Below are 13,654 nucleotides of genomic sequence, written 5' to 3'. Positions count from 1 at the left end.
AGAATTTTTCAGGAGAGACTTTTGTAGAGTCAGCCACTTGACAATACTGAAGGTCCCCAAGTATTGGAGACAAATTAAGTGTTAAACAAGTAATATAAAATTGACATTTCCAGGACTCTTGTAGTGTCCAGTACTTTACCTATGTTGGTGGGAGCAGTATACTCGTAAGCATACTGATAGAACTTTCTGGCTGCTGCTGGATTCATCTGGATTAGGGTAACACAGCGTTCACACCATACCTCCTCAGGTTGATTAACAGGCAAGAAAGAGTTGAATAGGAGATTTACTAAGCGGCGTGACACAGGACGTGAATCAACTTCAAGACGAGTCAGAAGATGCTCCATGGGACAAATTTTCCAGAACTTTTGAATTTTTATTTATTTTTAAAGTGAAAAGGGGAGGAAGTTAAAGGGGCAACAGAAGAAGGGAAAGAGAAACAAGATATTACAATTTTTTTTTGGTTAACAGTACTTTCTGCACCAAAACATTGACTCTGAACAAAAGTAAAATGTATTGTTTAAAGTAAAATACTAAAAATCCATAGCACTATATAGAACCAGTACTATAGCATTATTCAGGTGCAATACAAAGCATATTGTGTGTATTAGTCAAATTACAATCCGGTGTACCTAAAATTCTTTATTCAGTTCAGTTGATAAGGAAGAATTACTTACCTGCAGTAGTAATACTTTGAAAATATCACCGCAAAAACTGTTATTCAGGATTCTTACTCAGGTCTCACACTCCCAGCTTCAGAGAGAGTTAAATTCCCTACCTATGAAAATTTTAGGTTCTGAGGCAGCTGTAAGGGTGATGAGTGCACAAGCTCCCTTCCACCAAAGATTAGCCCATGCCATCACCTGCCACTACCTCAGTCCTGTCTCAACTACTGCATTACAGACATGGAATGCAGGAAGTAAATTCTTAGTTATGCCAATAGTAATGCTACTACTCTACATCTGTCATTTTTGTGGCAAGGTCTTGAATTAATTAGGTCTTAATTTTAGATATGGGATTTCAAAAAAAGTTTTGGAATTGTTATTAGGCACTGAAAAAGCTTCCTTCTGGCTCACTAAATACAGCAATATTTCCCTTGTGGTTATAAAATATGGTGTTATCGCATGCAGCTCAATAGATCAGCCTCTCCTAATAATCACTTTAGTGACAAGGGCTTATTGAAAACATTTTCCAACATCCAATATTTAACAAAAGTAGACATTTCCTATTTATTTAAAGAAAAATAGTTACTAACCTTTTGTAACTATTGTTCCTCGACGTGTATTGCACATGTTCATTCCAGGTGTGCGTGCACCCTGTGCACAGTCATTAGAAATTTTTTCCTCAGTGGTACCCATCAGGGCAGCTTAAGCACCTTCTTCGGCCATGCAGCAGTGCATGCCAGTATGAAGGGCCCACCCATCCCTGAGCTCCCTCAGTTCCTTCTTGCCGGACAACTCTGAAGCCAAGGGATAGGAGGGCGAGTCGTGGAATGGACATGTACAACTCATCTCTAAGAACAACAGATATGAAAGGCTAGAAACATTTTTTTTTTTTGAGTGAGTGCACATGTATATTCCACTCGGTGACTTACAAGCCATAACGTATGATGGTGTTCATGTACACACAGACTGGAGTACAATTTGTCCAAATTTAGTATCATTTTGGGAGTACAGAGTACTGGCATAATAGGATGCAAAGGTATGAACTGAACACTATATTGCCACTCCACAAATGTCCTGGATTCAGACTTGAGCAAGGAACACTCTAGAGGCTGCCTGCCATATCATGGAATGTACTGTCAGTCTGCCCAGCAGGGAAATGCCAGATCATAACAAACATGAAGGCAGAAAGTTATCCAAGACAAAATTCTTTGCAAAGAGATAGGATGACCCTTCATCTGTCTGCTATGGCCACCAATAGCTGGGCTGACAAACAAAATGCTTTAATCCTCCCTATGTAGGATACCAACACCCTTCTGACATCTACGGTATGCAAACATTGCTCCTCTGTTGGTATGTGGTTTGGGGTAAAATGTAGGAAAGTAAATTGACTGGTTAATATGAAAATTAAATACCACTTTTAAGAGAAATCTTGGATGAGGGCACAAGTACACCTTATCCTTAAAAGAGTATTGTATAAGGTGGTTGGATGTCAGAGCATGCAATTTAGCTACCTTCCTGTCCAAAGCGATAGCTATCAGGAAAGCCACCTTTAAAGATAGGTGCAGTAAGGAACATGTTGTTAGAGGCTTAAACGGTGGCCCCATGAGCTTTGACAAATCTAAGGTTCAAGTTCTGGTGGGGATAAGTTACCTTATTTGAAGATACAACTTTTCCAGTCCCTTCACAAATCTGATTGTTATATCATTAGAAAATATAGAATGGTTATCTACATAGGGATGGAAAACTGATATTGCTACCAGAATCATTTGGTAGAAGATTTCTTTGATAGAAGAATCATTAACCACTGCTGTTTAAGTGCAATAAATAGTCCTCTATCCAGCATAAATAAATAAATGCTGGATAGAGGATTGCATTGGCGAGACCCCCAAACTGACAAGACCAGACCGAAAAAGGCCTCCATTTTGACATGCAAGCTGCTCTGGTAGAGGGCTTTCTAACTGTTGCTAACAAGACATGGTGAACTTGCTTCAAAAGCAAGACTCCCTCTAGGACTTTGCCATGGAGCCTCCAGGCTGTTAAATGAAGGACCACAGGTTTGGGTGGAGCAGCTGACCATTATCTTTGGAGATCAAGTTCAGGTGCAACAGGAGCGAAATAGGAGCTGGAACTCACAGATGGCGAACCAGTGTATCAAGGCTACGATGGGGCTATTAACATAACATGGACCTGGTCCTGCTTGTTCTTTAGGAGGACTCTCTGCAGGAATGGGATTGTGGGGAAAAGCATAGTAGAGCTTGTTTGTCCAGGGTAGCAGGAAACCATCTGCGATGGAACCACAACTGTGGCCTTGTAAGGAGCAAAATTGTTGGCATTTCTTGTTGCCCTTGTTTGCAAATAGGTCTATCTGAAAAATTGGGAAATTTGTCTGGATGCATTTGGGCAGAGAAACCACTCATGACAACTTGTAAATGATCTGCTTAGGTGATCCACCAGCTCATTTCTGCATCCCTGGAAGGTAAGTGGCTTCGAGACGGATTGAATCGGCAATGAAAAAGTTCCATACGTGAACTGCCTCCTGGCAAAGAAGAGACGAGTGGGTTCCCCCTGCCTGTTGAGGTAAAACATTGCCATAGTAGCGTCTGAGACACCAAACAAGCTTTTGGCCTTAGCATGTGGTAGGAAGGCCTGACAGGCAAGGCAGACAGCCCTTAGCTCTCTGACATTGATGTGAAGAAAGAGATCCCTTGAGACCCACAAACTGAGTTCTGAGGGCATCCAGATAAGTTCCCCTCACCAGGACAGACGCATCTATCACCAAAAAGAAAAGGAGTACTTGTGGCACCTTAGAGACTAACAAATTTATTAGAGCATAAGCTTTCGTGAGCTACAGCTCACGAAAGCTTATGCTCTAATAAATTTGTTAGTCTCCAAGGTGCCACAAGTACTCCTTTTCTTTTTGCGAATACAGACTAACACGGCTGCTACTCTGAAATCTATCACCAGTGTCAGTAAAAGGCTCGGGGCAGACAAAGGGAACACCCACACAAACACTGAGTGGGTCTGTCCACTTATCTAGCAAGGTTGGTACCTGTGAAGGCACAGTGAACACAGTGGTAACTTGGTGAATAAATGGAGGCCAGCCAACTTTGATGAGTCCTGATTTACAGCCTGGCATGTTGGACTACATATGTGTATGAAGTCGTACAGGAGTCTCTGTTTTGAGCTGATGTTTGGGGGAACATTAAAGTCTTCCACAAGAGAATGAATTGTTTGGAATCGTGTGTCTGGAAGGAAAGCCCTGGCCTGAGCAGAGTCCAATAGTGTGCCTATAAAACCCCTATTCTCTGCACTGGACAAAGGAAAGACTGATCAACTGAGACGAACAGACCTAGAGCTTTGAAGGATGATGGGATGAGTTGTACACTGGAGAGAACCTGAGCCCTGGACCAGCCCTTAACTAGCCAGTCATCCAGGTATGGTAGACCTGTACTCCTAGTCTCCTCTGAAACGCCGCTACCAGACATATTTTGTGAAAACCTGAGAAGCTGCTGACAGGCCAAAAGGCAGCATAGTGAACTGATAATGAAAGTGATTCACTATGAACCTGAAAAACTTTGTGACCTTGATAAAATGCCACATGAAAGTAGTCATCTCTTAAATTGAGGGCAGCATACCAGTCTCCAGGATACAGGTATAGAATAATGGAAAGCTGGAAGGCAAAGTGACCACGTGAAACTCTCTTTCTGAAGTATTTGTTGGTGCAGGTCTAAAATTGGTCTGAGATCTCCCTTTGGTTTCAGGATTAGGAAATAACAGGAAAAGAACCCTTTTCCTCTGTGACACTGCAGAACTTCTTCTATGGCTCCTACCTGAAGGAGAGACTGAACCCTCCTATAGTAGGAGCGCCTCATGAGTGGTGCCTGAAGAGAGACAGGGCAGGAGGGTCGGGTAGAAATAAATTGGAGGGTATATCCCACTTCCAGTGCTTAATACCCATCAGTCTGAGCTAATCCAGGACCAAGCACTGGGGAAATGGGAAAAGCCGTTTGCAAGTGTGGGGAAAATGGAAACTGGCATGGCGAGCTTGAGCAGCCCATCAAAATGCCTGTTTAGCTTCCCCTGGGTGTCTAGATGGAACAGACCGTGATGCTGAGGCAGAAGGAGAAAGAGGTCTATATCTACAACCCCTACTCTTTTTTTCTCTGCAGATCCTGCCAAGGAGCAAGGGCAAAGTAATAGTGGGTCTGTTGTGGATGTAAGTGCTAACTGGACGGGACTGGAGTATACACCCACAAAAACTTCTTCCACTGAATGCATCCGATGAAGTGAGCTGTAGCTCACGAGAGCTTATGATCAAATAAATTTGTTAGTCTCTAAAGGTGCCACAAGTACTCCTTTTCTTTTTGCAAAAACTTTAGAGTTGCCCTGAAGTCCTTCAAGCCATGGATTTTAGAGTTAGTTTGCTCCAAAAACAGTGAAGACCCTTCAAAGGGCAGGTCCTATAAAGTCTGTTGAATCTCTTGTGGAAGCCCCAAAGACTGCAGCCAAGAGCTCCTGCACATGGCCGCTGCAGAAATCATAGACCTAGCTGCCGAGTCCAGTGCATCCAGCGCAGCCTACAGCAAAGATCTCGCTACAGATTTCCCCTAATAAGATAACGAGGGGAACTCCAACCTAGCATCCTCTGGCAGCACGTCTCTAAATTTAAAATGGAGTCCCAAACATCAAAATCATACAATCCCAAAAGTGCTGGCTGGTTGGCAATCCTGAGTTGCAACCTCACAGTAGAATAAAAACTGCTATATCAAACAGATGTAGAGCTTTGTTTTTTTATCTTTTGATTTTGGGGTCACATCTTATTACCCTTGTTGTTCCCCTTCATTGGACAGTGACAACACAAGAGACCCTCACCTAAACTGAGGCTGGAGGAAGGGGTCTGCCAGAGAGCCATAATAGGGTCCATACTAGCCTTGTTAATAGGGAGACCTCTCTTGAAAGCCAAGCTGTAGCCAAAATGTCAACAGGCAGTAAGAGGATTCTTTAACCTCCTTCACCTGGATCCTCACCCTCTTCGTGGCCTTAGTCATCTGGGAGAGTCAAAATGCCCCAAGGAGACTGCCTCACCAGAAGAAGAGGCCAGCACAAGCTAACACTGCTCTTCCTCCACTAGCTATCCAGCAAGGTCCTCCTGATACCTCTTGCTGCTTGGTATTGGGACTGGTACCAGGCTCAGGAACAGAGTGCCTGGCGAGTAGGTGCCCCATGCCTCTCTGAGGACACAGAACAGGAATATCTCAGGTATGACATAGAATCCTGAAGGAAACCTCATGGATTCCAAAACGGCCACTGGACTAGTTATGGGCCCCAGTGACCCCCTAACCATTGAGGGGGTGGCCAAAGATTCCCAAGCAGAGAATTAGTGCCTTAGTGGAGTGGAATGAAAGTGGCTCTGAGGGTGGGAAACATAGGAGCCAATCTCCGATTCAGCAGTGGACAACTCTCCCCCCTGCAGACCAAGTAGTTCCAATGATGTCGGAGTCCAGAGCCGAGTCAGAGAAGGACACTGAGCCGCCAATGTTGCAAGCTTCCCCTTTGATGGTACTGATGGATTTGCAATTTGAAGCAATGGAGGTTGACATGGTACCAAGTGCTGCCACACCCTTGTCTGCTGGTACTGAGAGCACAGTCTCCTGCACTGTCAGAGAAATTGGCACTGAAAGCCTCAGCTGCGACAAGATCTCTTGCTGCCACAAACAACTCCAGTGTGGTCACTCCCGAGATGGTCTCAGAATGGCATGGTACCACAGTTGTGGAAGGCGTTCCCTCAGGCTTCAGACGTGACTGCACCTGCCTTGGTGCTGGAATCAATGGTGCCAGCTTCTGTGGTGCCACAGAAGAGCAGTGCTTAGGTTTTGGCCTCACTCTATTCTGATCCCTATGCCCGGCAACCTTCCCCTCTCAGTGGTCTGTTTAAGAGGTCTTATGCCTCTTCCTAGGCAGATGGTGCACTGGGACTCAGGCAGCATAGAAGGTGCACTCCTAATGAAAGCTGAAGCACTCAGTGCAGGGTAGGACTGACCAGGCTCTGACAGAAGACTTAAGGCTGCCTCAATGAGCAATACTTTAACTGGCCTTCTCCGTCTTTCCTTGTCCAACGCTTAAAGTCTCTGCAGTTCTGGCAACGATCCTGAATATGAACTTCTCCTAAACTCTTAAAGCAGCTTGAGTGTGGATAGCTCACGGGCATTGGCCTAGTGCAAGAGATGCAGGATGAAGAGATGAAGCCCAGTGATCAAGGCATCGCACAATACCAAGTAACAGAAAAAAAACCCCGATTGAGCCAAAAAAGAAAAAAAAACTTACACTAAGTACACTAAACCAATACATCTAGTAAACTATGTACAATTAATTTACAATGAACACACAGAGCACTGGCTAAGGCAAATCAAGCAATTCCAATGACTCACAGGCTGAAGGAACGGATGAAGCTTGACCCTTTATACCACCACGTGGCAGCAAAGGATGCTCGAGCCACCCGACGGGTATCACAGAGAGAAAAATTTCTGATGACTGTGAGCACCAATATCAAGAGTAGAATGGATGTGTGCAAATCTCTCGAAGAAGAAATATAACTCATGACAAAACATATAAAAGAGTATCAATATTAAACAAACAGTGTGTTTTAAAACACCACCACATCCATCTATTTTAACAAAACGAAAGCAGGTAAATAGATTTTGAAAAATTTTAAATTTAGTGCACATGCAGAATGAGAAAACTTACCTCACATTCCCTTTTGGAAAAACATTTTACACAACAATTTTCAAGCACAGTAAGCCAACATGTCAATGGAGAGGCAGCTTAGTTAACTCAACCTACTGGAAATAAAACTAAGAGCTATCTACTGCTATAGTTCATCTCTACTAAAAAAATTTAGAATATTTTAAACAATACAACTCTGCATGCAAACTTAATCACTATATCAATTTTTTTTAAAATAAATACTTGGACCACACAGGGAACATTTCCAGAAACCTATATCATAATATTCCTTTCCCTCTCAAATCTTTTTATACTAAATAAAATAAAGCTTAATCTAGCCTACAATAAAAATAGATGTCTGCACCATGTGCAAAGAACAATAGGAATGGAGGACAGGGTTGTTGTGTTTTCCCCCCACTCTTATAAGAGACTCTTCTCACAGATATTTGCATGGTACTTTTATGTAATGCTTCCATGAACCTTGTATGTTTTACATAATATTAGGGGAGCCTAGAAAAACTAGTAACAAGACCAGAAAGTAAAATGAGATTTAACTTGTGAAGGTGCAAATTAATACATCTGGAAAACAGTCACAAAATACAATATTCAGCGTCCGTGAAAACCACCACATATTGCCAATGATCTTCCACAATGAGGACTGCAGATCTTTGCAGTTACCCACTACAATGTGGCTATACCGTTCATTAAGGCCCAAGTAATTAATTGAGTGTGAATACCTAGGAATTCTACTATTTCAATTTCCACATAGAAAACATTAAATAGGCACTCGGATCAGAAATGCAACAGCTACGGTTCTATGTACAACCTTAATTCTTTTCTTTTTGCCTGTGCATTAGGATAGTGTGGAATCATGGAATCAAATTATTTCACAAATAATAGAAGAACAAATATATGCTGTGATTGGAATGCTTTGCATTCATCTTTAGAATTTGTCTAAAGGCAAGAACTTCTCACATTTCATTTAAGATCAAATTAAAAACTATTTTTTTTAAATGTGACAAAGCCTTAAAAAAACTTGGTTTGGGTCAAAATGAAATGGCATATAGTTGGAAACCTCTCCCCTCACCACTCACTAATAAAGATAAAATGAAAAAATGGCTGAGAGTTACAAAATACTGATGAAAGGAGGGCTGGCAGTGAACTTTACAAAAAAAAAGAAAGCTATAAAAATTAATACAATCATATTACTAGGGAAAATCTTTTTCTGTTATCAATCTACTGGATACTACTTTTTCCTAGTGGAAAAATCAATTGCATAAACTTTCCTTAACAAGTTATTTTAAATTAAACAGAAAAGGCTACATTAAAAGACCATTATGCTTGCTAAATCAAGCACTCAAAAGTTAGTAAAAGACAAAATTAAGGTTTCCAGTGCACTATGACACAACCTTTAATTACAGGATAACATACCATTTTTTCCACAGTACCCTGCCTCCATCTGTGCACAGGATGGACGGTGCTCACTTAGTGAGTAGTTATTTGATATTTTGTTTTCTCCGCATTGTTCAGTATGTGTAGAACCCTGTGAAATTCTTTTTTCTTTTCAATAATTTTTCATAAATTTTGTTTTATCTCCTGGGACGGGAATAAAACAAAATAAAACGAACATTGCAGAAAAATTCCCAGGGAGGGAAGAGGGCATGGAGAGCAAGCCTGCTCCAGTCTAGCGAAGAAGGAAGATTCTAAGGGACAGGGCTGGAGAGCGATACCACCTTGCACTCACCCTGCAGTGGTGGCTCTGCACGTCATGCCCTGGCACATAAGGTCACAGCACTGCTCAGTTTTGGCCCAGTTGCCCTTCTGTCATCATGACGGAAGAATGGCCAGGCCAAACTTGAGTAGCACTGCGATCCCGTGCACCAGGTTTGTTTAGTTTTATGGTGTTTTATTTTATGTTATTTCACATTTGCAAAAAACACGAGGCTCTAAATATGTGGCTCCATGCATTATTTACCACAGACTATTCAAACCCTGCCCAGAAGGCAGAACTATTGATCTCCTCATTGGCTTTTTCTAGGATACCCTAACAGCATTTCTTCACAAACATTAATATTCTTTTTTCACACTGTCCCTCTGAATCGAGAGGGTACGATCATCCACATTTTATAGATGGGGAACTGAAGCAAAGAGAGATTAAGGTCAGAAGTACCCACTAATTTTCTGTGCCCAATTTGAGAAACCTAGGACTTAATTTTTTGAGAATACGTAGCATAATACAGCGATTATGTTCAAAGCATGACTTCAGTTGAAGTCAATGGGAGCTCCGAGTGCTCAGTACTTCTGCAAGTGATACCCCAGGGTTTCAAGACAGGCACCCAGAAAATGAGGAACACAATTTGTGGCCATCTCTGAAAAATGACTTCCTATCGTCATGTATGAACTCTGTGGCAGAAGCATGAATAGAACCCAATTCTCCAGCATTCATCAGCTGCCCCAACCGTGAGACCAACTTTCTCTTTCTGAAATATCCTGCCTCATTCACTACACACTCTCCATCTTCTGCAACAAATGAGGCAGGAGTCCTACAGACAACAGCCTGTTTTACTACACAACTTGATTGATCCGGTGGGAAAAAAATATGTTAACATGTAATTAAGAACCGATATAATGCACAGGCAGGCTTAATTCTAGCATTTCCTAACCCCAGAGTGCTTGACTTAATAATGTTCTGTTAATATTTCTTTTTTAATAAGGCTAGGAAGTTGCACACAAAAAAACTAAAACAACCCAAACAAATTCTATCATGTGCCAACATATTAACACCTACATAGGTTATTAGAGGGCTGGAACCTTTAAATCCATGGCCCAGATCTTTCAGTTGAGCTGATAAGCAACAGAGCAATAGTAGGTTGTCATCCTCTATGTGGACTAACAATAGAAAAGGAATGAGACACTTTGCCAGTACACTTCAGATATATATATTGATGGCAGAGGAATGGTGAGGCTTGGAATCTTGGGTTCCATTTCAGGATCTGGAGAAGAGGTGTCCTCTAGTGGGCACAAACTTCTCTCCATTCTCCTACAACCTGTCCCTATAGATCTTCCCCACTCCTAGCTCATCATCCCAGTCCATTTACCTCATCTAACCAGTCTAAGTGTCTATTCCTCAGGCTTCTCATACAAGTCCCAGTTTCCTTGCCCAGCAAATCCTACATTCCTAATGCCAGTCTCCCCCATTCCCAGTTCCCTACCAGCCAGTTTCCCCCTACTCCTAGTTCTTCACCCAATCTGTCTCCCTCACAATTTCCAGTAACTTCCTTCCCCATCTGCTCATGGGCCCAGTCTCTCTCCCAAGGCTCCTTATCCAATCTCAGTGTCCCATCCGAGCTCCTCATCAAATCTGTCTGCCCATTCCCCATCCCTCCTCACTCTGGCTACAAGTCCCCTCCTCCTCTCCACACTGCCTGGCCATCAGTGGGGGGTTAGGAGGAGTGGCATTCAGAACACAGATCAGACAGGCTCCCAATTCTCAATTCCAGTGGATCCGGCACAGCCTGGAGCAACCAGAAACTGCAATTGCAGAGAAAGTCCTGTTCAACCAGCTGTAGTTCTGGGCTGCAGCACATTCTTAATAGGCAACCTTAACAACAGGCAGTGCTATGAGCCCCTCCTATAATAAATGTAATAAAATGAACGATTCATACTCTAATAGCAATAACCATGTCAGCATAGACACTTGTACTACAGGATATTGGTGCATTTTTAGGGTGGCTGAACTTCATGCCTCTTAGAAAACCTGAAGTATGTGCCAATGCATGACCACTGTGGATTTTCATATTAGAAACTAAAATAATACAGCCTCATTCCCAGAAATTGCTGCTCTTGGCCCAAGGTACATGTTGACATGAAATTTGCAATTTCCTGCCTTTTCAAATCTCAAAATATTAAAATTTAAAATATGAAGAAAAGCATTTTGATAGATGAGATTTGCAATCAAGTCTAGAATCATGTCCTCTGAGACTAGTATTAGAGTAATGAGACATGCACAAACTTCTAAGACACCAGCGCTAAGCATTAATATCATAGTAATCAGTTTGTGTCAGATGGGTAAGATTTGCTTTGAGGCTTAACTTGCAGTACAAGCACAAGCATTAGTATCACAGTGATCTTTCTGCCACGCCATTTTAACTCTGCTGAAAGGAGAACTATTAGGAAATCCTGCTTTGGCATCAGTATTTTAGCTAGATCCAGGCTTAAACTTTTTCAGAGTGGGATCTATCTCAGAGGAGACCACCTCCTCTATTTGGAACACTGCAGCCTCAACAACTGTAGCAACTATTGAACTGCTTTTAACTTTTCTTTAAAAAAGGATAATTTTATTTAATCTCCCCATCCCATCTCTTCCATTTCTCTCTTTCCTCCATGTTCCCTTACACATTATTATCTGTGACTTGTTTCCCTTCTTCTCTGATCTCATGGACATTCTTTTTCCAGTAGCGGCCCTGCCCCGTAAGCAGCTTCTGTTTTTTCTTCTCCTGCCAGTTCCGGTCCAAGAGGGTTGATTCTGTATCCTCTTTTTCTTAAGTAGCTACTGGCCCAACAGAAAACGGCAAGAGCTGAAACTCTTCTTGTTATTAAACAAGGAACTGAGAGGTACCAATCAAGAACACGCTAAAGGTACAAAGAATCTCAGAGGAAAAGATTAACTTGTTATAAGAAAAGTTTGATCCTCATATGAGGTAACAAAAATTCTGATTCAGTAATTTCTTGATGTGGCAATATTTCCTAGTGATGCCCCCATTTCCACTGAAACAATCATGGAGAGGCAGGAAGATTACAGGACACTAGATTTAGTTTCAGAGTAGCCGATGAAGTGAGCTGTAGCTCACGAAAGCTTATGCTCTAATAAATTTGTTAGTCTCTAAGGTGCCACAAGTACTCCTTTTCTTTTTACTAGATTTAGTGTCATGGTACTTAACAAGAATCTAGACAATCATAACATTAACTTAATTTTCAAATATATAGCAGGAAATGCTTAAATACCACTATCCAGGATTTTACATCTCAAACCTTTAATGGGACGTACATGACCAATAAAACAATTTCCTGTAAGTTTCTGCAAATTATTGGTTAAATAGTCTAACAACAGATTGACTGCGGTATTGATAAATATACATCTTTAAGAATAAATTGCCTTGTTCTGTTTACATCTCCTGTGTGCTGCCTACCAAGTCCTATTTATCTTACCTTAGCAGCCCTGACAGCCTTAATTTTCAGCAGCATATCAACAAAAGCCACTCGCACTTTCTCAGAATTGTCATGGAGACTGTATTTTACTGTTGGCAGGAGCTGTTCCAATAATGGGTGGCTTAGTTTGTTGTCCAAAATTATAGGCAGACACTGCAACAGAAATATCACACTGAATAAAAAAATAAAATAAAAAAAACAGCAGACGTAGAAAAACTATACTAAAATTATTAAATTTAAGGCTAAATATAGTGGCAGATGTTTCATTTACGTATTTTTTTCTATAATTATCTTTTAAAAGAAACTGCTAAAGAGCAACTCAAAATCTCTTAATTCCTTTCATTTCAGATGAAGTGGTTTTACATTGTAAGATCTTCTGACCTGAGGCAGTGTTTATGTTCATCTCTTGTACTGGAGGAGTACATGTTTATGCCCAGGAAGCGAGTCTTTCTGACATTTGTTAGATGGAGTTGATCAATCAATCCTGGTTTACTAATAACTATCTGGGGAACAGCCTTCCCCAACACACAGACAGTAATATATGCATGGGAAGACTGACAGTGGGGTACAAAACACAACACTTAAACCCGTCTTTTTCCCAGGTCTCGCTCTCTGGGTCACACATGATGCCTTGGAACCAAGCTGGAAACATTTTCTACACAGTTGTTTAATTAAGTATATATCTTTAGTTGTTTACAATTATCTGAACAAGAAAGTCTGGTCAAAATACCAAAGCAAGAGCATGGAAAGGAGGTCTTTCCATCCTCAGGTAGCCAGAGAGAGAGAGGAATTGAGGTGGTCAGGGATCACATAGCTACTCAAACTCAGCTCTAAATGTTTGGTTCCACAAGGGGTTGCTTGTTCATTCCCAGAAGGCATTTTTTCTAGAAGGTTTGCAAAACTTAAATACAGGAAGTACATCTCAAGGGAAATTATGCAAAGATCAACTCAAAGAAGAATCAAAAGGTTTTATAAAAAGCATGCCTTCTACTGAAGTTGACCCTTAATAACCCACGCCACATGCTTCAAGGAAAACTTAAAAGTTTACTATCAATACAAGT

At 41.5% G+C, this 13,654-nt stretch overlaps 1 protein-coding gene across 2 annotated transcripts in view; it reads right to left on the bottom strand.

The window, feature by feature from the left end:
• NCAPG2 (non-SMC condensin II complex subunit G2) overlaps positions 1-13,654 on the bottom strand; it is a 119,460-nt gene that overhangs the window by 51,893 nt on the left and 53,913 nt on the right. For both annotated transcript variants that reach the window (XM_038391915.2, XM_038391916.2), the window contains exons 13-14: positions 12,594-12,746; positions 140-362 (exon numbers count right to left, since the gene is read on the bottom strand). In XM_038391915.2, coding sequence (XP_038247843.1) covers positions 140-362; positions 12,594-12,746 — 376 coding nt within the window. The remainder of the gene's footprint in view (positions 1-139; positions 363-12,593; positions 12,747-13,654) is intronic.

This window comes from Dermochelys coriacea, chromosome 2 (assembly GCF_009764565.3).
Source record: "Dermochelys coriacea isolate rDerCor1 chromosome 2, rDerCor1.pri.v4, whole genome shotgun sequence".
Classification (NCBI taxonomy): Eukaryota; Metazoa; Chordata; order Testudines; family Dermochelyidae; genus Dermochelys; species Dermochelys coriacea.
Note: the sequence above shows the minus strand (reverse complement) of the source record. Positions and strands in the feature narration are given on the sequence as shown.